This window comes from Columba livia, chromosome 13 (genome assembly GCF_036013475.1).
Source record: "Columba livia isolate bColLiv1 breed racing homer chromosome 13, bColLiv1.pat.W.v2, whole genome shotgun sequence".
NCBI lineage: Eukaryota > Metazoa > Chordata > Aves > Columbiformes > Columbidae > Columba > Columba livia.
In genome coordinates, this window is record NC_088614.1 from 3,740,564 (window position 1) to 3,765,768 (window position 25,205).

The following is a 25,205-nucleotide window of genomic DNA, read 5'->3' on the forward strand; positions in this document are numbered from 1 at the left end:
TGCTATAAAGTATAGGAGAATTTTTTCTCTGCTGCCATTAAAGTGTGAGCTAACTGCTGAATTATTACTTACTTGACTGGTGGAGCATTTTGCACAGCAAATGCTGTGTTACCATGCTGGTTATAGAATCAGATATCTATAGGAGATATCTCTTTGAAGAACTGAATAGTAGTTTTTAAAATTAATTTGTATGCTTGTTTTTGAAAACAGAGTTGAATTCTGTTTAATAAAAGAGGGGAGGGATTAAGTACAGAATCTGTAGGAAGGTTAATGAGGGTTCGCACCATAAGATTTTTGGCAGTTTTGAATATTTCACTTGCATTAAGAAAAATAAAAATATTAGAATATTTCATAAACATGCAGGAGTGTGTATTTATGTGGAGGGCAAGTTCATTCCACAGGGAATTAGTTTTCCCAAAAGGAAGCGAGTTGAACATTGTTAGTATTAAAATACAAAACCCCAGCTACATTTGCCAAAATATCAGCAATCAAATTCAGTCCTCATGTGATTGCATCAAACAGAAAGCTTGGCCCTGCGGTGTTAGCTGTGAGTAAAGACAGATCAGCAGTACTTCTACAACAGACAGGCAAAGAAAAAAGCCGTTGTGAAGTATTAGTGTACGTGTTGTGAGACGTCAGTATTTTGCAGAAGCTGTCCCGTTTGTCAGTGCTGCCCTAGTTGCCGTAGAATACACATATTGAAGGAAGTATTTCTTTGTAATTTTTATATGTAGAAAAAAAAAAAAAAATCTGGATTCATTCCAACCTGGGCATAGCAGTGAGAAACACAAAGTTTATGAAAGGAGTTAAATTACATGGTTTGCATTTTGATGAGAGTGTAAACGTTTTGCTAGTCTCCTAAATATTATACTGGAGAAATCGGCTCATCTTCAGACTGATTCTCAACCTCCTGCTTCCTGAGGACTTTTCCCAAATTTGTGGGAGGTTCCTATGAGTGAGGAGCTCAGGACGGGGCTTCGTCACCATCAGTTAATTGGGCAGAAATCCGGCAGTGTTAGAGAGGAGCACATGAATGAAGGCAGTCAGGCATCCTGCAACTACTAATTCACCCGCGTAATGCATCTTTGAACTGTCTGAGGCATACCTAACTGTTTACATGCGACCAACAAGAGTAAATACTCTGAACAGGAGGAAGAAACAGAGTTGCTGTGAATAAAAAAAAAAGGTTACAAGACAGCCCATCTGCCAGAGAGAACCTGTCACCTCCAGTTAGGAGCCAGAGCAGCTCCACGTCGCAGCAACCAGAGACCAGGTTATTATTCAAACAGGAGAGGGGAAGAAGCTGACTTAGACCTCCACTTGCTGTCTGATACCGTGTCGAAACATCCTTTTCAGGGAATCTTGTGGACAGAATAGTGAGGATAAGTTGAGTCTAAACACTAACAAGGAAATAGCTAAGAGAATGTGCAGGTTCAGTGAAGCTAAATGGCCACTCTTGCTAATAGCTGTGAAAGGGATTGAACGTGCTGGCTTTTCGGTGCAGATGAGAATTCTGCCAAGGAAAGTACTGCTGGCAACGGAGATGAGAATTATATTAATAACTAAGGTAATCTTGTTATCCTTAAGAATCCTGATTATAGTCATTTAAAAAATAACAACCTGTTTGTCATTGTACTGTAAGGCTGACAAAGGCACTTTCAGAGATCCTTAAATTAAGCCACCTCATTTTCTTTTCTCTTTGGAATACCTATTCTTTATACATATATATTATGTGCTAGATATTGGAATAGTGATTGCCTTTGGAAACCTATTGTTTATGCCTACAGCCAGGTCAAGTTTCACTCCTTCCATTAACATCCTCAAGGTCAGGTGGAGTGGTCGCCGCCAGTTTTCACTCCTCTTATAATGTTTTTGTTTTATCTGGTGTCCCTTAGAGAACAGACAAATTGGGTGCATACATGTAGTAGACCATCTTGACATTGATTTTTGAAGGTTCATTAGATAAATGCTGACATCATAGATTGATGTCTCTTTAAAACAGTGCCTAGCACAGAACCATTGGGGGAATCAAAAATATCGACTTGCTGTGTTTGTGCAGGAGGCCCACTGGAGATCTCCTGCATTAATGGGTCCATCAATTTAGGTGTTCTTTAATTATTCTAATTGTACACCTTTCAGCTGGAAACTGAGTTTATTAGGATTTCTGCTAGGTAGTTGCACCTTTCATGAAGAGGAAATAGCAGTGGATAATAGTGACTTCTGTCTACTTCATCATCGCATCTTGAATTGTTCAGTAATTCTTTTTTTTTTTTTTTAGCTTTTGCTTTATTATGGGTTGTGTAACATGGTGGTGAAAATGAGTAGGGATGCAGTGATGGGCCAGTGCAGAGGCCAAGAAACTATATGGTGCTTTAGAGAAATACATGCTGGTAAAATAAAGTTGATGGTTTTGTTCATGTTTAACCCCTCACCCTGCTACCATCAATAGATTGAAGACATCATTTGTATCTGCAAGTGTTTGTTTAATTAAGACCTCCTAAAAATCTTTGCTATTGATTCATTCCATTATCTTATTGATTAACTGCACTGGATCATGTACTTGCTCTTTAGTGGAAGGCAACAGTTTCAGCCTGCTGTCATTTACCCGCAGATGTGAACAGTAAGCAATGTTCAGCATCCATGGCTGCCAAAGTGTCTGGTGTTTTAATGAAGCACTGGCTGCAATTCCCTGTATTACATGAGAAAAGCCAGTTGTCTCCTGCTGCTGGTGTGACCAAGCATAAAGGTTTTCTTCCAGTTATTCATAAAGCAGCTGCTTAGGAGGGAATGTTAAAAAGTTGTGCTTTGCATTTCTATGTTAAGATCTAGGGGTTTGAGTCAGAGCAGCAAATTAACACAGATAACCTGCATATTTCATTTCCATGCTTTTGTAAGTTGTCTTTTTTCCCTGCTGGAAAATAATGTAAACCAGGGTTTTTTTATAATATGATGTCATATTTGTTCCATGCAGCTTCACCTTGTGGGTGGAGTTTACTGCATGACCTAGTATTAATGTATGTGTATATCTGATAAAAGCAACCTACCACTGCCTTTCTGAAGATTTTTCTTGGGAAAATAATTCAGTAACATCCTGACTGCTCAAGAACTGGACTGTCTGGCTACATTTGTGCAGTCACATGTGCTCTTGTTTGTCAGCTCTTTGTCATCTTTTTTGTAGAGAAAAGTCCCTGCCTTATACCAGTGTGATAGCCATGTGGCATTTAGTACCTTATTTTACAATTCCAGAAATAGGTTTCTGTGTTGGAAGGGGGATTGTGACAACTCGGAGCTGTGGGGACCAGGTGCCACAGGGTCACATTGGTGTGATGTGCCAGTCTCCTTTGCCCACCCCAAGGTCAGCTCAGTGCAGGTTTTACAAATGCTTGGGCTGCCTCTCAGTTTTTTTTAGGGTTTACCACTAGTAGCAAGAGGTGGTAGCTGGCTCACAAATTATGGGTAAGTTTAAAGCAAAGGAAAAAAACCTGGCCCAGCCTTTTCTCCTTCTGTCCTGACATTTGAGTGACAACCCAGATTGGTCCGGAGTAACTGCCAATATTTTAGTGGAAAATTTTCAAACATTATGCATGCCATGTTGAAGTGTTTCATAGGAAATAGGGCACATATTCTTTATGCAGCTCTTTCTTGACATTTCCAATATACTATATGTACTGTGGGTGGTCTCCTAGGGAATGGCAGCGGGTTCTTTGTTGCCATTGTGAAGGGAGGGCTCAGAAACTCCCTCCATGACAAAATCACTACTTTTTTTTCCTCCCTTTTCTTATATAAAATGAAAACTTGTCTACTTGAGCTGTTTTAAAATTCTAGCTCAATTGAGACTTTTGTGTTTAGTTAAGTTTATATATCTGCTGGCATGCTTTGTTAATTTAAGCCAAACCCTCAACTTTACCTTGGCAGAAACACTGATTTTGTTGGGTTCCCTGCGCCCTGTTAAATGAGCTAGTACCAAAACAACATCCAAAGGACAAATGACCGTATTCTGATTACTTTTCAGGGTCTTTGATGGCAACAGTAAGTCCTGACTCAGCCTTTATGATACCTTAGCATGGCAATTTTGAATGCCTCAGGTTATTTGTAACTGCATGAATGCTAAAATTAAATCACAAAAAAGAAACATTAAGTTCTTGTTCTTTAAGCCATCTCTGAGAAGATACATATGACTATTTTTTTTTCAGAATACCTTTATGTGCAAATAGTAGGTTTTCTTGTTTTGTTATCATAAGTATGTCACATTTATGACATAGATATATAATATGTGTCACATATGAGAAGCTGCCAGCCAAATTCTGGGATCATGCAGGATAGGGTAGAAAGGGCTACCTTGTTGGCAGGACTAGCCTGTGCTTCCCTTCAGGTCCAAAAATCATTAATTTTGTCTATTTATTTAACCCAAATGGCTGCACCACTTTGGGGCTGCTGTTGGGGGAGATCCTGGGAATCTCTCAGGTGGCTGGTAATATCCTAGAAGGGTTTATTTCAGAACAGACCTAGAACTGAATTTTGTATTTGGTGGGGAATCAAAGTCAGAACACAAATATTTGCCTGACAGGTCCACAGAAGATGGAATGACCAAAGTAGCAGAGTGCGGTTGGTTTTAGCAGCAGACTTGGGTGTGGGACAGGACACAACTTGTTCCTTGGTTTGATGGGGCTTTCTCAATTACACACCCTTGGCATCTATGTGATATTCTTGCTGTTCCATGTCTGGCTTGGATTTTTTGCTGAGCTTCAGTCTGCTCCTTTTCTTAGGTTCTGAGCACTTACGGTGATTAGAGAACAGAGCAAATCCTCAGCCAGAATGGGCTTTGTCCAGTTCTTTACCAGTGATTGAAATGATGGGAGGAAAGTTCCATGTGTCCCTTCTTATTTCATCTACAGATGGGCTGACTGGACACACTGTTTGTAAACCAGGTCAGTACATTTGCTTTAGATAGTCATACCCTCGATGGCTTTAAATGCACAACGGTTGGGTACTGGTGAAGAACAACTGTACAGGGTTGACTTGGCAAGATCAAAGACAAATACTACATATAGATATATAGATAGATAGATAGATAGATAGATATACACCCACACTGCTCACTGTTAGGTAAACTGTGAAGTGTATCCTAGCTAGCTCTGGGATGCATAGAAGAGTAGGTTCACACCTTTGGATTGTGAATTAGGCTTTATTAGTTAATATTCACAGAAGTAAAGAACAATACATTTTCAGCATGTTTGTAGAAAACAGGCTGGTTTTGTTTCCCACTGATCTAAAATCCAATTACTCTGTAATCGTAAGTAATTCAACTATATCCCTACAGGAAAGTGTAGATAGTAGTAATCAATATTGATATAAAGGGCAGATATGAGTCTCAGGAAAAAATGTAAACAATTTGAGTATTTTCTATAAGGACAAAGTCAAATTTTTAACAATTTACCATAAACTTCAATTCAAAAGACACTTTGGGACAAGCTAGTGAGAGTGTTTTGTGTTCCCAAAACATAAATGAGTTTTGCGAGGTCTTTTGAAGATATTTAGCTGAAATTTCCAAATGGAAGTTACTTGTTTTAAATATGTCAAAATGAGTTTGTTGTTTTGTTTGTTTGTTTGTTTGTTTTTATTGTTTTATTGTTGTTTGTTTGGGTTTTTTCTGTTTTTGTTTGTTTGTTACAATTGGGGAATGTCTTTCCAAAATATCTTTAAATGTCTAATAAATTGAAACTGACCTTTTCCATCAACTTTTGTGACTTCAAGAAATTCGGATTTTCTATGGAAAACATGTTTCATTGAAAAGATCCCAGCTATATCTATTGAAGATTTATTATTTATCATGGACCAAATCTTGCTTTCTGTACCTACATAAATAGTTAATGAAAGTGCTTCCAAGCATAAAGCATGAACTATTTGGACCAATGTTATAAAGTGCTTTGAGCTGGGAGAAATAGAAGCTGGAACATGGAAGTTACATTATAAGCAGAGTTATTTTTGTTCTGTAGAAAAACTTTTAATTGTCAAAGACTTTAAAGTCTTTTTCTTTCTCTTTTGAATCCTACAAGGGTTGACTTCAACACACATTACTAATATTTCATTGCAGTTGTCATAAACTCGTTGCTAATGTTTATATTACTGAGATATAGGTGGACAATTAAAGCCTCTAAATAAAATTTCAGAAATTGTCAAACTGAGCATGAGCTCCCAGTGGAAAGGGATTATTTTTAAGGTTGAAATTTTAGTGCATAATATCTTTACCATTTTACAGCTCTGCTGAATGGAGTATACAAAAGTATTTCACAAAGCATGAAATCTTGCTCTTTTATGGATGGTGAACTTAGTACATTCATATAATAGATATCTTAGCTCATATCATTATGTAACATCAATTTTAAAAGGTTATTTTAGAAGAAAATAACACTTGCAGTTGCAGAAACTGCCGTGTCTAGAGTACTTTGAAAACTGAATAGAAAGAATGCTTTCAAGTAAGATCTACATTAAAAAGCAATAGTAATCCAGTATTTTGGGAAAAAATACATAGGGTTAATCTTGATGTCATATTAATGTAATTTCTCCAAAAACTTTGCTGTTTACTCTTTAAGAGAGATTAATTCTGAAGACTATATAAAAGTAAATGGGAGCGTTGTCTGAAAGAACAGCAGAATAAGACTGTATACATTAATATGAGGCATTGCAAACTGAGAGAAGTGTGTTTGGAAAAAGGAAACTAAAGCTTCATAAACATTTCTTGTTAATATATCTAGTGGAAACATACACAAGGCAGCTTTCTCAATAGATGGGGACCACTGGTAGTTAATGTAATTAGGCAAAATGTGTCTAAGAACCCACGTACTTGGGAAGTCATCCTATGCTGAGCCCATGGTTTCTGTCAGTATATTAGAAATTTCCAGGTTAGTATGCACTGGGAATACTGCAGAATAGAACTATCTGAAAATAAATACTTCATCCATTCCTTGACTTTCTATATAATAGTTCCAATGCAAACTATGACTATCGTTGTATCTGGCATGTTAGCCAAAAAAGTGATATAGAAAACTTTTCTGCAGATAGTCAGAATTTTCACTGATGTGAGTAGGTTTTTGGTATGTGCTTGTATTTGCTTATACTATTGGTGAACTTGATTTTTCAGCAGAGGGTTTGTTAGGTCATTCCACACCAATGAGGAAAAAAGTGCACAACAGCATAATCTAAAAGTAAATAAACAAAAGCCTCTGTGGAATTGCTGCCCCGTAAAACATTGTCTTGTGAAGATTTCTTTTTAACTTCTTTTTTTTCCCCTCCATCTAAGCCCATATACATGCCCGTCAGGATTTCTTGCAGGCTGTAGCAGACTAAAACAATTCCTGCTGTGATTGCTGGTACACACATGTTGGTTCTGTCCCTTTTGTCCTACAGACAGCAGGGTAGATTTTTCTGAGCCTTTGGCTCTCTGTAAATGGAAGATGCATACCCTGGAAGAAGGATCCAAAGGTTTGGAAATGCATGTTGATTTTCACTCACCCCAAGAGACTGGACTATCTGTATTTTTCCCCTTGCAATTACTCCATCTCTCTGTAGGCAGACACATATTTTCACCTGGAAATGAAACAATGAGCAAGCTTGTATGAATTGCTTTTGTTTCTTGACCACTTATTGCTAAAACATTGAAGTTTACTTTTAATCTTGTCTATACTTTTACAAAATCCCTAGGGAAAAGGAGCTGATTTATGTACAGCTTAGCCTGCAGCACTTGCGTCACTGTACAATCTTGTATTGCTTGCTTAATAGACCACAAAAGTCAACATCTCTTTGGAAGAACAATTTGTGCTTAAAGTAGTCACAAATTCCAAGAGATCCTGTTAAGGCAGGATGTTGTGAGAAACCCAGGGCTGGAACAAAACCTCTTGTTTCCTAATTATAATGTTAATACTTTGGGAAACCTTAAGCCACTCTGTCTTGGTTTATGTCAATAAAGGTTTGGTTTTTCATCTTTTTTTCTTGCCCATCCTGCTTTGGGAAGTTGGAAGTAAGTCAACATTTTTAGCTGCAACATAATAAGTTGTCTATTGTTATGGAAGCAGATGCGAGATTACATCTCCAAAAAGAGACAGATAATGTGCATTTAAAATATCTTTAATGAAACAAGGTCAGAAACTTTAGTTCACAGGTTTATTGAATAAATGAGGTTGGAAAGGGACTTTAGGACATCTCTGGGTCAGTCTCCTGCTCAAAGCATTATAATCGGTGAGGTCAGATCAGGTTCCTCAAGGCTTTAACCAGTCGGAGCTTGAAAACCTTCAAGGATGGAGACTGTGAAACCTGTTCCGCTACTTGGCTGTCCTCATGGGAACAAAGTTTTTTCTTATATCTGTTTAGAGTCTCTCTTGTTTCAGTTTATATCCCTTCCCCCTTGTCCTGCTCCTACGCAGCTCTCTGTAGAGCCTGCCTCTGGTGTTTTCTTGCTGACTTCCTCACAGATATGAGGAAGCTGCTGTCAAGTCCCCTTAAAGCTGCTGCCTCTGCAGGTGAACAAGCCCCATGGTCCTCAGCCTCTTCTCACAGGGCAGGTGCTCCAGCCTCCAACCATCTGAGCACCGTCTGCTCAACTCGCTTCAGTTGATCAACATCTGTTTTGTGTTGGAAGATCTCAAATGGGACATAGTATCTGGATGTGATATTAAATTGTTGGGTAGAGGGGGAAGGTTGCTTCCCATGATCTGCTGGCCATACTTCCCTTCATACTATAGGCTGTCTTTGCTGCCAAGAGAGACTACTGGCTCATGTGCAGCTTGTGTCTACCAAGACCTGCTGGTATTTTTCAGCAGAGTAATACCCTGGTTGGTCTTATATCATTATTCCTTCCCACATGCTGGACTTTGTATTTTTCTGTCTTGAATTCCGTAAGGTTCCTGTTAACCCATTCCTCCAGTCTGTATGGGAGCACTTGAGCATATTGACCAGTAGTAGCGTCCCCCCACAGTCTGATGTCACACACCATTATGATGAACATGCAGTCCTTTACTGTCCCAGGTCACTGATTAAACCATTAAGTGAGAGGTCCTGATATAAACCTCTGTGGTACTTCTCTTGCTTCCTGACATCCAGGTAGAATGCAACCCAGTAACCACTATATTCTGAACCCCCAAAAGTCAAAGTAATTTTTTTCTTTTTTTGCATTTCTATGTGTCCATTCAAACTGTGAGGATCTTTTTTCCTGCAATGGCTGTTTGCAGGTGTCTACGTCAGAAAAATCCTGCATTTGGTCACACTCACAAAACAGTTGGTTGTTCAATGGTTCTACATAGGTGAAATTCAATTAAATCGTTAGTGTTACAGAAACGTAGAAGTGGTGTATGGCTATAATCATGCCAAATTTTAACTGGCATTTTAAAATTTTCTTATTTGAAAGATTAAAATAATAGCAATTCTGCATTGCATTTGTGTAGTTCACAGCATGAGCTCACTTAATCACTATGAAGAGCCTGCCAATGTACATTTTCCATCAGTCTGGATTCAGGGTTCCACAGACCTAGAGTAGGAGTTTTGTTGAGTTCAGTTCCAAACATGTTTATTTAATATGAGGGATGAAACTTTTCTTTTTTCTTAAAATATACATTAGTTACACAAAAGTGTGGTATAACATTGCTCACCTTGATCACTTTATTCATGTTAACTTCACTAATTTTCATAGGACATGGCATGTAGTATATGCTCTTACAGAGGTGCGCAGTATACATTTACACGGGAAATTAAGCACTGAAGCTAATATAAGGTTGATAGGAAAAAGTTCATTGTCAGCATGCCATAATATTACAAGTTGTGTCAGAGTCATGCGTCCAGCATAAGGTTTAGAGGAAGAACAAGAAAACCAAAGTATAGCTGCCTGGTTTCTTCTTGAACTATTAAATACAAAGCCACACATGAGCAGTTTTGAGAGATGAATATAACCCCCCTGATAATATCAAAATCTTGAGTTCTTCTGACAGCCATTGCTAAAGCCAGCTGATTTGTAGAATAACACATTGCCCATTCCTTCTGACAATTGAAATTACTGTCCTCACCTGGTCATATTGAAATGACTTCATTTTATTTCAGGAAAATCCATTTCTAATAACATACATATTTTTAGCAGTTTCTGTTGTGAGGGATGGATCACTTCGGACAGCAACTAGAGCTTCTAATGCCCTCCTATGGAAATCACGAATTGTTCTGTGTATACATTCGTGTCAAAATTACGCATTTAATTCCATAGATTGCTAAACATTCCAGGACTACTTATGCAGGCTATATGGATCTCTGTGTAAGAGATTCAGTAATTCTGTTGAGACCTGTGCCTGCAGATGAGTGTGTATTGAATAACTTCATTGAGTCAGAACCAGAGCATACAAAATTTTATGGGATTGAGTTAACAGTTTCTTGAGGTGCAGGGTCAATAAGTACACCTAAGTAAAATGTCTTGATTTTGTTTTAATCTTGAATTTTCCATCCAAAAGTTGTGCTTTCCCTGTTTTTGAAGGGGAAAATATCAGCTTTTAAAAGATGGCATGATCAATTGTCTTAATGTGTAGGTATAAAAGGTCTGGACAGCTTGTCTGTTCAGCTGTTCGTTGTTGGAAATCTACATATTGTCATCTTCCTAGGAGATAGCAATCTGAACTGCAGTTAATCTGCTAGTTTATTGCTGTAATCGATATTACTATCGTGTCTTGAAATGATAAGTGTATCCTTCATCTGATTGACATTAACCCCCTTCTGCACACACATGATACCTTTTGATTATTCTTAATGTGAAAATATAAGATTCTTTGCGAGCATACAGTGTATTTGATGAAAATACTTTTAACTGGCTTGTTTCTGTTGGTTTTGCACTGTTTTTTGCTGTTTTAGCATCACCATCACACAGGTTAACTTGAACATCCTACTTTAGAAGACTGTCACGTATCCATTTAACTTCATTAAGCTTTTACTGTGTTTCATTTGTAGCAGAATGTTTATTTTGATGAATTTAGTGCTCATTTCTCCCATTATTCCCTCAGTCGAGCAAGCATGTGATTCTGTGATGTCTGATCAGCACAACCTCAAAGCATTTAGTGTTTCCAGTCTTTCTTGGTGAAAGTAAAGTGCTGAATGAAACAGGGACAAAATAAACTCATTGATGGATATAAAGTTCAGACAAGAACAGGCTAGGGATCCAGAACAGGTTTGAGGGGCTGAAAAATTGTTGATAGATAGTTAAGAAGAGGGAGTGGTAGATAATCAGAGAGAGAAACAGGTAGAAGATAATAAGTGCAACAATGAAGAACAAAACGTGGCAGTTTTGTATACCATACAAAAGGATGAAGACAAAAACCTTAATTGTAGAAGCTACAGCTTAAGTCTGGTTATAGAAGGACAAAACTGGTGCTTTAATGAGCTCCCTGGTGCTGAGATTATTAAAAGTGACCAAACCCCCACCATTTTATAGACAACTGAGCAGATTGTGATGAAATTCAAGGGGCAGTGAAAGTGCTCAGGTACAACAAACCGCCGAGTGTTGAAAAAATTCTGCTGAATTATTTAAAGTAACACAAAGGGTAAGTTTTCTGTGGAGACTTTAAGTGGAAGTATGAAGACCTTTAAAGGTATCATTTGGAGATCTAAAATAAATTAAAACAGATGAAAATTTGTTCGTAACTGAAAAAGATAAAGGGCATCTAGAGTACTACTGCATCTCAGTCCTTATTACAGCCTATAGATTCTGTCTTTGTTACTAATCTATAAGTCTGTGTACTGTTTGGCAGATATAGTAAGAAAATATTGGCAAGCCTATTAAAAACACCCATGTCCACTATGAATAAAGTCGTTTTGTTATTTCATATTAGTGTGGGGCTTGGAAAAAGCATACACAAATGACCTCTACCAGCTTTTGGACAGCTTATGATGTTATTATTTTAAAGAAATGTAGGCAGGCGAAAATGGCAAGAAAAATGTCATCCAGATCAGTAAAAATGAAACTAGTTTTATCATGTAGGCAACATAAGCACCCAGATGAGCTTACGAACAGTTTGTAATGACAATCATGCTATATTGTTTGTGTATCTAGAAGCAGAATTACTAATAACTTTAGGAAAAGGAAAAAAGGCACAATCCAAGCAACCATTTACCTCTCACTTTTATATTTTGAGAAGTTTTAGTTTCAATTACCAAGGTAAAACAAGCTGAAGATACGCAAAGATCATTTAAAAGAAAACAAAAACCCTGTTGTTTTACATCTGCTTGAGGCCTTAGCACTTGTGATAAAGGGAATTCTGTGGAATAAAATATTAAAGCACATTTTTAGCAGATTTGAGGGCAGAAGAGGCAGCAAAAAGGTCACAGAGACCAGCTAAATGTCTCTTCGAAGCTCATTCTTTTGGGGCTTGATCTTATGCCAACCAAAGAGAATAGAGAGCAATAGTAATTAAATGAGTCCTAAGACACTTAAATGAATTACAGCAATAGACAAAAGATACTGCTGGACATAAAGTGAAGCAAATTCTGAGTACAGCTGGGGACCTTTAGGGTTCAGAGGGCCTAGCAGATTTTTTTTATTTCTGGTAATTCCTATAAGAACAAGCACAATTTTTATTAGGGATCATATATAGTAAATTTTTTCACCAATTAAATTAATTATCTACAGGATACATGTGAGGGGGAAATGTATAGAGGACTTAATAGCAGATATGACTTATCTGGTCATTCCAAGAATCTAGGATCAAATTTGTAAGCAGTGTCCTGCTCAAATTTCTCTTCTGGGCTGCTGTGCTCTAGCCCCACGAAAGCTGCCTGTTATTCTTACCCCTTTGTTATAGTATCCTGTTATTGGCAATATGCCTACTATTTAAGGTTACTTTCATTAATCAGCTGTAAGTTAATTTCTTTGCAGGCAGAATCTCTGATCTCGTTACGTTGTCTTTAAAGCTGAAGACCTCGCTTGTTTGCTCTTTGTGTTGTTTTTGTTGTGATTGGTTTTTGTTTTTTTACTTCCATATCAGTGTAAAAAGATACCCTCAAGTTAAAGAATTCATTTGGTAGTCTTTGAAAAAGTGACGTTTTGGGCAATCCTAAAGCAAATTCACATTTTTATTTAAAAGTTACAAAATTCAGTGAGTGGTGCAGCTGTGGAACGTGGGTCAGGTCCTTAAAATAACCCATGCCCCATGGATGCCTTGCACTGGTACATAGAAGAATTATTGTCACAGGCTGTCTGGTCTCAGGGCTAAACACACAATCAAATCAGTGATAACATGACAAAATGATTTTTCCTGCCCTGTGACATGCAATTCTTTGCACATTTTAGCAAATAGCTGTGACTCTCCTTGTACTCCTTTCCGATGTTTTTATAGCAGCCAACATGTTTAAAGTTTACATACTGATCCATGACTCCTGTGTAGTACATTTGTGCTTTGAGATGTTTCTTTTCAGAATAGGGTGATTACTCTTTTCTTTCTTTTTTCTTTTTTTAAGATAGATGGCCATTACCAGTACATGCGAACAACAGTCAAACTTGATATGTTGCATATACTATGAGTTTAATGTTTTTTCCATTGCACTTCATTTCCCTAATGCTACCTGAGGTATTTCGAGACATATGCATCCCTGTCTTCTGTCTTTCAGAGTTAACTTCAACTTGAGCAATAAAATCCGGGTGCTTTTTAGAGCATTAAATCTGGCGAGTGGAAATTTGTCATGATGTCTTTCAGGACCACCAGGTGTATGTCAGCGAGTGGGAAAGTTGCTCCACAGGTAACTCAAATCTCTGTGAGCAAGGCTGGTACATGAAGAAGCCATTTGTATCCCACTGAGTCCCTTAATGTTGAGAACATCACTGAGATTTACACGAGTCCGATCTGCACAGCCGATAAGATGGCTGCAGCGGGGTAGCAACCGTATGACCTGAATCGCTGTTTCTCGTGCCTCAGGGGCTGCGGCACTAGTGGGGGTTTTGGGTTTTTTATTTGTTTTGGTTTTAGCTGGGTCAAAGCTACCGTGAAGGGTGCATTTTATTAAACCAGGCAGCTGGAAAGCGGTTAGGTGGAAGCCACGTTGCCTCTTGGGCATGGGGTGGAAGCCCTGGGTCAGAGGTAATATATTGGCAAAGGTCCTGAATGCCTCTTTCTGTATCTTTCTTAGGGTCGCCCCAGTGCTTTTAGACAGAATTGTTGTCAATGGTATTGATTAGATGTTCTGATAAGCTAGCAAGCTTCCTGATGTGTTAAATTTCCTTCTTTCACGTGGTGTTAAGTGTGGAAGAAGTATGCAGAACTGCAGAAGTAACTCTCAGTGGACACCACCGAAGCAGGACTGCTTGCCATCAAGTGTGCCGTTCATGCCAATTCCAATTTGTCACTTTTAACACTTTCTAGCAATTCTGGGGACCCCTACTAATATGCTGTGTACTTCTAGAGTTTTAATTTATGTTTTTATTGGAAGAGATTGCACACAAAAAAAAAATCTGAATGAAATTTCTGCTGCACTTGCAACACGTGTTCCCAAAAGTGTATATTCAAACTCAAAAGCGAGCAAAGAAAATACTCCAGGATAGCAGAATTTTGTATTTAAAGCAATTTTTCAGAACAGGAGGAAATGTAATATTTGAACTTTGAAGTTAAAATTTCAAATGCATCTCAGAAGAAAACCTAACTTCACCTAAGCTTCTGGTGGCTTTTGCGTAGACACATTGGTAGTTGTTTTATGAACAATTTCTTATTATGGAAAACATTATCGAGTTTTCAATTTACATTAGCTTGTGCTTTGCAGCCGTTACAATGTGAGAGGTGGAGTGTGATTTTCAAGACCTTCCTTCTCATTGCTTGCTTACATGTATAGTAACAACTCCGAATTTCCCATTTTCCATCACCACGAGCGTGGAAGAGCTGTTAAGTGCAGACAAGACCAGATGTCATCATTGGTTTTGTCCAAAGGGGCTCGTGTGACATCCCACCTCCCGAGCAGCTCCTCCCTTGCTGCCGTGGTGGGGATCAGTGGTTGGGCAGCTCTGAGCCTTGTTGCAGCCCACGAGACGGCACCCGAAATTCCCGCCAGTCAAAGTGAGACCTGTAACAGCAAGAATTGGGTTAATGATTGTATCTCTGCTTCAGCAAATGCACAATAAAGAGCTAGATTAGTAGAGATGAAAAATTTATTGCAAAACTGCCACAGTATTATGAAAAACAAAATGATTTCATTGAGCAGTAGTTCTGTTACCGTAATCCTAACAATAAACTCCGTTACAATAATAATAGGAGAAAAACTAATTGCAGCGAGGACAGGACAAATCTTTTTTAATCCTCGTTGTCATCTTAACTAAATCCAAACCTATTTGTATTAACCTTTGCTGACAGAGTCACATGATGGACATAATTTCTCGTAATTTACCAGCAGTAGATCTAACCTTTCTTCATCAAATATTCATAAAGGCATGATTCGCAATGATTTTCTGTCTCTTTTCATATTTACAGCTTGTTGTCTTCTTCCTTTTTACTATAATTTGAACACAATTGAAGTCAGATGGAATTAAAGTTCAATTGCTTTAGTGACTACAGTACCTGAAAGCAAAGAATAACTCATTGAAATTTCTTACAAGTAGGGATCATGCTGTACTCTGATGTGACTGCATTAAACTGTCCAAGTGCCCTTGCCTTTTGAGGGGGAAAAAAGACCCAACCCAGATTAAATGGCATCAGTTCTTGTCACTGGCGTAATTGTTCAACACGTGTGAGATTGAAAGCAGGTAGTTTTACTGGATCCTTGGACAAAGTATTTGAGTCATGAAAAGAAATGCTGTGGGCTTGATCCCTTATTTAGCTGTAAATAAGAATAACCATTGAATTCCATTCAATTATGCTAGTGTAAAATGGATTTAAAAGGTTGATAAATCAATTTGATTAAGGCACTGTAGAACTGGTATGAGACTTGGACTATGCATCTTTTTCTGTCTAATAAGTTTACATCTGAAATATAATTATCTGCTAGCTGTAGAATGACGACACTCCCCATGGATGGTTTTTAATGAGGAGAAACCAGGACTCTTAATGCAAATATAAGGTATAATGGAAAATATTAAACAGAAAGTCATATGGTTAAACTATTATAATGTGAGAAATTCCCAGAAATGCTTTAGACTGGTATATTTGAATTTAAGATGACTAGGTAATGCTTATAAGCATTCTTTGTACCATGCTATGAACAGAAGCTGTGCCTGTGAGTAGCTCTAATAGACAATTTGGTATCACCGTGCTCATTCTCTCAGAATAGATTGTGTATAAGTGGAACCAATATAAATGATTTAAAATAAGCATAGCTTTAAAATGCAATGCTTTTTAAGTAAGCATAAAATGCGAAGCTTACTTTGTCTTCATCACTTTCTTTTCCAATTCTGGGTGCATGCCAGCCAGTAACTGAGCTGTTGGGACCTTGCTTCCCATTTTTCAGGTACGGCTGTCACTCTTTCCGTGAGCAATCCCCACTGTCTAATGCGATGAGCTGCTGAGAGCCGTCAGCTCCCATTTTCATCACTGAGAACTGAATGTTCAGCACCTTCTAGCACTAAATCTCTAGAGAACAGAGGGTTTTAGCAGCTCCTAAGTAGTGAGATATTGCTGCAAATTAATGAAGAAAATGTCTTGAAGATACATTTGTCATAACTCTTATTTTTGTGGAAAACTAGAGAGGGTTCTGTTGTTTGTGCCAGGTTCCTGTACAGTGATGATCAGGTGAGAGTGACTGATGAGAACCACTTGTTTCTTTCCTCAAACCCATTGCTGTCTGTGAAGGAGTGGATGAAGAGGCATTAGCTGACAGAGCACTTTCTGAACTTTGAATTGTTTTAAATTTGTTTAATCACAGAATTACGTTTCTGGAACTTTCACAGGTATGCTAAGCAAACCTGTAATCTGTATTTGGCTCTTCAGCCTGCTTCTTTCTTTGCCTACGGCATCCTTTGTAGGTTTGGATTCTGATTTAGAAGTGCATGGTCAAATCCAGAGAGAGAACAAAATGGGGAGAAGGAGGAGGCAGCAGTAGGCTGGTGGGAAGGAGCTTGTCCAGTGGATTAGGGACTGCACTGAAATCCATGAAGTTAATTCAGTTCTTGACTAGTCCAAGCACTGACTTCTCATGTGCTGAGAGCACCTTATTGTGACACCAGCAGGGAAAGGTGAGGCGTTTGGAGGGAGCAGTGATGAAGGCATAGAAACTAGTTAAATATGCACAAGAAGCAGGTGAGCTTACAGGTAAATACTGTATACTGAAGCAGCTGGTATGCTTTTATTACAACATGAAGTCTGTGCTTAAAATTTGGTATATTTTTGAAGTTAGGTGTGGATGTTTTAATTATTTGCTTAACTGAAGCCAAATTAAATGCTGTGGAGAAAAAAATACAGCCTTGGAAACAGAGCAAGTTATTTAAAAAGCATAGAGAATTAAATCAAGTTGTTGCTTTGTTTCAACTTTGGAGACAATCAGAGCAAATTATTATTTCAGTTATTCCAGCCTTAGTCAAATAAAAGCACTTTCTATATCCATAATAATAATGAAATCAAGAAGGATTATTCCTAATAAATTAAATATACACATATTTGAAGATTTGTACTATAATTACTAATTCACAGAAATGAAATTTAAAAATTACCAAAATGAAAAGCTGTCTGGAAGAGCAAAAGCTGGTGAGGGGCTGGAGCACAGGTGTGGTGGGAGCAGCTGAGGGACCTGGGGGGTTCAGCTGGAGAACAGGAGCTGAGGGGAGACCTTCTCATCTCTGAACTGCCTGAAAGGAGCTTGGAGCCAGGGGGGTCGGGCTCTGCTCCCCAGGAACAAGCGCCAGGAGCAGAGGAAACGGCCTCAAGTTGCCCAGGGGAGGTTGAGGTTGGATGTGGGGAACAATTTCTTCCCCAAAGGGCTGTGGGGCATTGGAACAGGCTGCCCAGGGCAGTGGTGGAGTCACCATCCCTGGAGGGTTGGACAGATGTGTGAACAAGGTTCTTGGGGACACGGTGTACAGCCAGTGTTGGGTTATGGCTGGATTTAATGATCTTGAGGGTCTCTTCCAACCAAAATGACTCTATGGTTCTATGATTCTAAATTCTCCACTGTTTTAGGATAAGGCTGAATTAAGTGCGTTTATTTGTATATAATTATAAATGTAATTGTACAGGGCTTTAAATAAAACAATTCTGTAGTAATTTGTAAAACTGCATTTTCCTTCAGATGACAGCTTTAAGCATCACAGAGAAAATGTGTATGAGTTCCATAAGTAGTATAAATGGCATTTTCAGATCTCTCCTAATATTGGTTCTCATTGTCTGATATCCCTTGATTCAGTGTGACCTTGCATGTTTTGGTGATTCCGGGATGCTTGAAGAGAAACAAAGGAAATGAAATTATAAACATGCTGTTTACCATCAATTTGGTATTTTGAATATTTGTCATAAACTTCATTACAAATTGTGATATAAATTAAACATATGTGTGTGTGTACGTACCTTTTGGCTAATTCTCTTTTCAGTTTAGCCTACCTATATTAAAAAGTTAGACTCATGCCTCTGTGTAACAAGTGCAAGAGAACATGGATGCTACTAAAGGTTTTTATTTCCTGCATCAAGGTGTTTCTCTCCATAGTGGTGCTGGGTTCAAAGGCTAAGCTGATACTTTTGGGACTTTGACAATAGAAGTCTTCTGTCTTCTTTCATTCTCCTGGAGTATCCATTCCAATTAGAATGTATAAGTTTACAGCAAGATGTCTTACAAGGAATTTTAAAAGTCTCACTCAAAGTATGCTCGTTAAAGAATGGTTGTGTAAAAGTTTGAGCATCGTTGTATTTAGGATTTTTATGTCACCTATTTTGACTTCTGTCACAAGTTACTAAATATTATTCTTTTATCCCTGTGCTAGCTGTGTAACTGCATGGTTTCCAGGCAGGAATCTTTTCTTGATTTGAAGATGTCAGAAATGAAGAATATTCTGTTCCTTTAATAGTTTGTCCCAGTGTGTGGTTGACTGCATTGTAAAAAACAGGTTTATTTCTATTTCTCTAGGTTCATTTTCAAATTCCAGTTTTCTCTGCTAGACAAGAGAGCTCTTTCATATAAGATATTTTCCTTCAATCCATCAGTTTTAAATCCAGTAAGTGAAGCAAATTGAGTTAATCATTATCGTGTGTTTTCCACCTACCTCCATAGTCTCTTTTTTCTGCTCTCTTCAATGTACTTCTAAAAAGCTAGAAACAAGGTTATTCCATGTTACTCTCGTATTTGTTTGTCTAGTGAAATACAGAAGGATTAGGTACTATACTGGGAATTTATTTTGAGTTGTCCTGTATAGTATCTACATTGTTTTCAGATGCAGTGGTTTTGAGCACAAACTCATCAATTTTCCAGTCATCCTTCTCCCTATCATTATATTAATACATAGTTCTATAACATATTTGGTCCCAATCATTAAGTAACCTGGCAGGGCTAAGTCCTGCCCACATTGTTTTGAATGATATCAGTCTCTGTGCTGTCTGCAAAAAATGTCAAGTAGTTGATCATTGCTATTTACTTTGAGAATACTGATGAAAATGTGACTAATACTGGCCATCCTATTGGGTTCTTGAGGAATCCATTTTGAGGGTCACCATTCAGTAGTGATTCCCCATTGATGTTTATCATAATGTTACCTGATAGTCACTACTTATGGTATATGTTATCTTGACATTCAGTGCTACTTGGGAAAAAAAAAATCATTCAGTGGCTAGCATAAATCAATTCATTCTGTTTTTCCATAGTTTCTTTTAGTAACTGGTCATCTTGAAGGGTTTGTCCAATAAGATTTGTTTTCCAGAAAAAAACATGCTGATTAGCATGCTTTATATATTCATATTATCCGTCAGATGAATCATGTACGTATTGTCTAATGGTGTGGCACAGGGCCTGCAGATACCTGGATCTCTCCATTTCCTTTGTCATGACAGTAGCACTGGAAGAGTCTTTATAATTTCCAGAATTCAAATCAACATTATTGGGCCACAAGAGCTTTTCGGTCTAAGTTTATAACACAGCGTAGTGCCAGACATTCGCCCCTCAAAGAGCACTGACTGTATGTGAAGATTGATGCTGTTCTTTTGTGGGTGTGTTCTGGAAAAAGTTCAGAAGAGAATGGGTCTGAACACTGGTAGAAGCTTCCTGGTACAGCCCTAGCTGACTGCTGCTGGTAGCAGATTATTTGATTCCTAAAATGTAGAGATGCAGAGAATATGATCCTTCATTGTTTCTGAGTCAAAAATACAAAAGACACTGGCAAATGAAAGTTTTTTAAGCCCAGAGTTTTCATAATGAAAAGGTGTTCTCTGAAAGTATTCTCAACTTTCCAATTAGAGAGGTCACAAATATCTCTAAAAGATTGGTTCCCAATTTAAATTTGGAGACAAATGTAAGTGAACAGTATTTTTTTAATATCTGGCCATGAGGGAATTAAAAAAAAAAAAAAAATAAAGAAGGAAGAAGTACATGGAGCAGCCCTGAAGGACTTGAAAAGAACCTGCGGTTCAAGTGTGATTTCACCAGTGTTTCACTCTGGCTACACTTGGAAGCCAACATCAGGTGAACTGAGCGTGGTAAAGACATTAAGGCTCAGAAAAAGAGAGATCAAATTGCTGTCTGTTAACAGAACATCGCTGACCCAGGCCTGTCACAGTTTGAGCAGGCAGCAGTGTTCTACCTGCTCAGGAGTGGGGAAGTGCTGGGAAAGCTCATGTGAAAGTGGGAAGGACAAACTCTGTGGGAGAAGGTCTAAGAAAATGGGCTTTTTGTCATGCTGAGGAATGTCTTTAACTTCCCTAGATGCTTCAATAAACAGGATGCACTTCAATAAACAGGAGAGTGTGTGAAATTCCCCTGTAGAACTGCACATATCCAAGAAATACAAACTACAAATGAATAACTTCTCAGGAGTACTCAAGAAAGGAAAAAAAGAAGAAAGGACACCTCCCATTTGCACCAGAAATAGGAAGATTGTGTAGCTATTGCCAAAACCCTTAAAGTTTACATTAATTCCTTGGCATTAAGACAGGCTGGAGTAATATTATTTCAGCAAAGAAAAAGCTGAACGCATATTTTGTATCTTAGATTGATATAATCACAATATTATTTGAAAAATCAAACTAAGTAGGAGTGATATTTGGTCTTTTGCATGCTCAGGGAAGTAGTGTTTCTTGTAACACAGGAAGAGAAGAAGTTTCATCAGCAGTTAATTCAAAGGAACAACTAACATAGATCAGCTGACAAGCAATAAACTAGGAAAAATGAACTCTGAAATATAACATTTGTAGACAAAATAAAACATATGGAAGGGAAAGACCATCCACTTCTCATAAAGTTTAAATAACTGTTCTTTAGCAGACACAGAACGAAGGAAGATGAAACAGTAGGTGTCTTATAAGAGTAATGAAATGGATACTTTTCCTTATATGTATCTTGAATCTGCACTCATGGAAGATTCATGCCCATTGTGTAATGAATTAGAGGGAAGGGTCAGCACAGTACCAGGACTAGAGACTAAATGTGAGGATAAGGACTGGGGTAGGGATGGAATGGCTACCTCAAATTCTCAAGAAAAGCTGCAGTTAATTGTGTATATGGCTCTGCATTGAGGAGCGATGTAGAGATCATCTCAAGGAGCCCTGCACAGTGAAGATTTTAAGCCTGTGCTAAACTTGAAATATATTTGAAAGTTCCTCTGAGCTAAATGAGATTTAGATATGTGACTATGCATTTTGCTCATACCTGATAGAAGATTGAATCAGGTCCTTAATTAACTAATGTAAGAGGTCTTTGGAATTCTGATGTGATGTTTTAAGAGGAATTATATGACAGATTAAGGTCAGAGTAGCATCCTGGGTCCATCAGCACAACCAATGCCAGCTTCTCTCATTCTCACAAATTTCAGGTTTTGTGGCCACTTTATAATAAAGAATCAGTCAAGAGAAATCATATAAATGTTCAAGAACGAATTTGAGTTGTGCCTTGCAAATACCAACAAAATAACCTATCTGAACTGCTCTTAAGGCATCAGCATCATATACTTTGTTATCATTAGAGTGTTCCCTATGGCAATAGCTTCATCTAAGAAGAATTTCAAGAGTAGTTGCATTATCTATTGAAAAGCATTTTTTTTTTACTTTCTGTTGAGGCAAGATAGTTTCACGAATAACTCTGAAGTTTACTCTGAAGGCCATTTCAATCGGCCGTAGATCTTATGATATTATGTTACCTTCTTTCGTTTCAAATTCACAGCATAAGAAAGAAAAAGAATGACATAAATTGGATGTTAGGAGAGTTTTGAAGATAGACATCAGAAGAATTCAAGAGTAAGAAAAGAACTCAGCATTATTTGTTTTTTTCCATCCTAAAGTAAAAAGAGAACAAAGCATCAAAAGCATCAGTAGTGAGAGAGAGCTCAAAGCCAGGACTATATATCATAGCATATAAAACAAGGGAGTTGGCACCACCGGAAGGTCTAAAGTCTTAGTCTGTGGTTTACAGACATTGATATTGCAGTCAGAAAGATTCTTTACACCATGGAAAATAATATGAAGAGCTTTATGCATTTGTTGCAATAGACACTTTAGGTTTTACCTGCTAGTGGCATTTTGGTACTCACTTGGCTGAATAAGTCTTCATGGTGCTGAGAGAATTCAAGTCCACTGATAGAATGTTATAGATCAGGATCCTGCACTTTTTTAAAGCACTGATGGAAATAATGTAGGTGAAAATAGGGCAGGATCAGATGCAGGTAGTTTATCATGTGTTTAAATTGATCAAATGCAGTCCTATTCCATAAAGGAAAATGTATTCCTGTCTAATAACTATAAATCATCATTCAGTCTATACTGGAATTTTAGTTGGTATTAAAAATATTGTAGAATTACATTAATTGCAAAATTTTGAGGTAGAGCGATGCTGAACTTTCACAAATAATTTCTTCCCTTAATGCAGTTGAAAATAAGTGAAGAAATGCATTTATTGGCTTTGTATTTGGGTGATAGTAATTATTTACAAGTTAAAGTAGAAAAGGATGTTTAATGTCTCTTTATAATATTTTCAGTTATTTGAAACACAAAGGGTAAACAGAAAAAATTCTGAGGTCTTGTTTGGTAATCAGAAAGATTAACTCCACTTACAGAAGTACAGAAGAAGTATGTTGAGCATATTGTTGCCATATTATTTGTATTTGTGCCTGGTTGTGCTGTAGCATTTCCTGGAACATCAAGTCTGTTTCTCTGCCAGCACTGGAATTTTTGTGGTGGTATATTTTTATAGTGATTTATTGATAAAATATCACTGAACAAAACAGCAGCCATGGAGAAATTCTGCAGAGATTGAAATGTGATTGGTTACATGAGGCTCTTTTTTTATTTTCCTAAACTACTTTTTCCTCTTTTCGAGCTTCTCTGCCTCTCTTGTATCTGTTTTCTCATTTTCCTATTATTTGTTCCCTCCTGCTTCTGTTTGACCTCATGTTGACCTAAAGGATACTGTGTTTTATTCCATAGGATTGCATTGCTCTTATAGTGTTAGTTCCAATATATGTTATAAACATTCTGGTTGCAGGCTACAGCCAAGGTGCGCAACACAGGGAAGACAATGTTGTTCTGCAGCATAATAAACCTTTTTTTTGTGCCCTAAGACACATAGGAGTTCAAGACCCTATCTCTTGATAGAAAATGTTGGTGTAAGCTCCTCTTATATAAGTGTGTGCGTATATATGTATCTATGTATACAGAGGGAGATGTATATATGTACACGTATGTATTTATATCACAAGTTATAGTGATAAGCAAGATCTTAATTTCAATCTGCGAAAAAGAGAGTTAGTCTTGTGGTTGTTTGGCTTTGTTGTATGGTGCTTGCTGTCAGTCTTTCATAGTTTCCTTTTGGTTGATGAGACATGCAAATTCACTGACAGGGTCCAAAGCTTTGATGCTGAAAAGATACAGCCCATTTCTGCTCAGTCTGATGTAAGGATCCAGTGGGATTGTTTCAGTTAGTTGCATTCAGTCGTGTTTCTTTTGATTTTACTTTCCACATATAACAAATAGGGATTTGTCATACAGCAGTTGATTTTTATTAACGTGAAAAGTTGTCTTACAGAAAAATGCACACTCAAGGAAAATGTTTTAGCTTTCTTGCAGAAAGGCAGAGCCTGCAAACCCTGTAGTTCTTTGGAAAATGGGATTGCTTACTCTAAATGAGGGGGCATTAAGTGAAAGGGCCATCCTCCCGCAGTGTCATCTAAAACCACCCTACGTTTACATTTTTCCTTGGCATATGCGTAAAAGGAGTACAAAAGATGAAGTGGAACAGTAAAGGATGCTGGAAGCCTCATTAACTTTTCAGGTAGCTTTCTTTTGGAAAATGCAGTGTCTTTCAAACAATGTGCCGCATGCGTGGCTCAGCCCCAAATCTTCCAGCAGTCTAATACTGACGGGGAGGGCATCTGTATCCCCCTGGGAAGCAGGCTGTGGAGATTTCCTTTTCTCTTCTTTGTTGGTTTTTATTTCCATTTCCTTTTCCTCTCCTTTTCTCAGTCACTTAACACCGTTCTGTGCAACAGAGAGGAGCATCTGGCCCCAAGTAAACACCCAATAAAATAAGTGGGGGAAGTTCACAGGTCCCTCGGTGCTGTTGCGTCTGTCTGTCTGGTTGTGGACTCAACAAGATAACCATGCATCAATTTACATTGTGCAGGCTATCTTCACAACCAGAAGTGCTTGAAACCTTATTTTAATAGAAGCCTAGATTCTGGAGAATACTGTAAAATCTCTCCAAAGGCTCCAAATCAGCAATTCCATCTGTGTTTCTGCAAATGTAGAGGAACAATGCCCCAGCTGATTATGCAAAGAGAATGAAAATAGTTATTTTAAAAGTGCATTAAATCAATACTTTGGGGAAAACAAGTCAGCTGTGTTTATACTCAGTGTATAGCAGACATTTTGTGTCTTTGTCTGAAAAAATCATAGGAAAGCAAGGATCGCAAGTGAAATAAAACAGCCGATCATGCAGTGCAACAGAGGGGACTGGAACATCAGATGCCTCAGCAAAGGCTTAGAGCATTTTAGGTTCCTTTTGAGAGAATATAAATTACATTGAGGTTGATATATTTTTACGTTGTTTGAAGTCAAAGCCAAATGTTCTCAGCACAGAGGGAGTAACTCTCA

The 25,205-nt window shown here is 37.9% G+C and overlaps 1 protein-coding gene across 13 annotated transcripts in view; it reads left to right on the plus strand.

The window, feature by feature from the left end:
* Positions 1-25,205, plus strand: part of FTO (FTO alpha-ketoglutarate dependent dioxygenase) — a 431,926-nt gene that overhangs the window by 197,086 nt on the left and 209,635 nt on the right. The window contains exons 9-10 of one of the 13 annotated variants that reach the window (XM_065028675.1): positions 4,767-4,928; positions 13,627-13,755. The exons of 10 other annotated variants lie outside the window; for them this stretch is intronic. In XM_065028675.1, coding sequence (XP_064884747.1) covers positions 4,767-4,773 — 7 coding nt within the window. In that variant the 3' untranslated portion in view covers positions 4,774-4,928; positions 13,627-13,755. The remainder of the gene's footprint in view (positions 1-4,766; positions 4,929-13,626; positions 13,756-25,205) is intronic. 2 more of the 13 variants (XM_065028676.1, XM_065028671.1) reach the window with 2 other exon arrangements.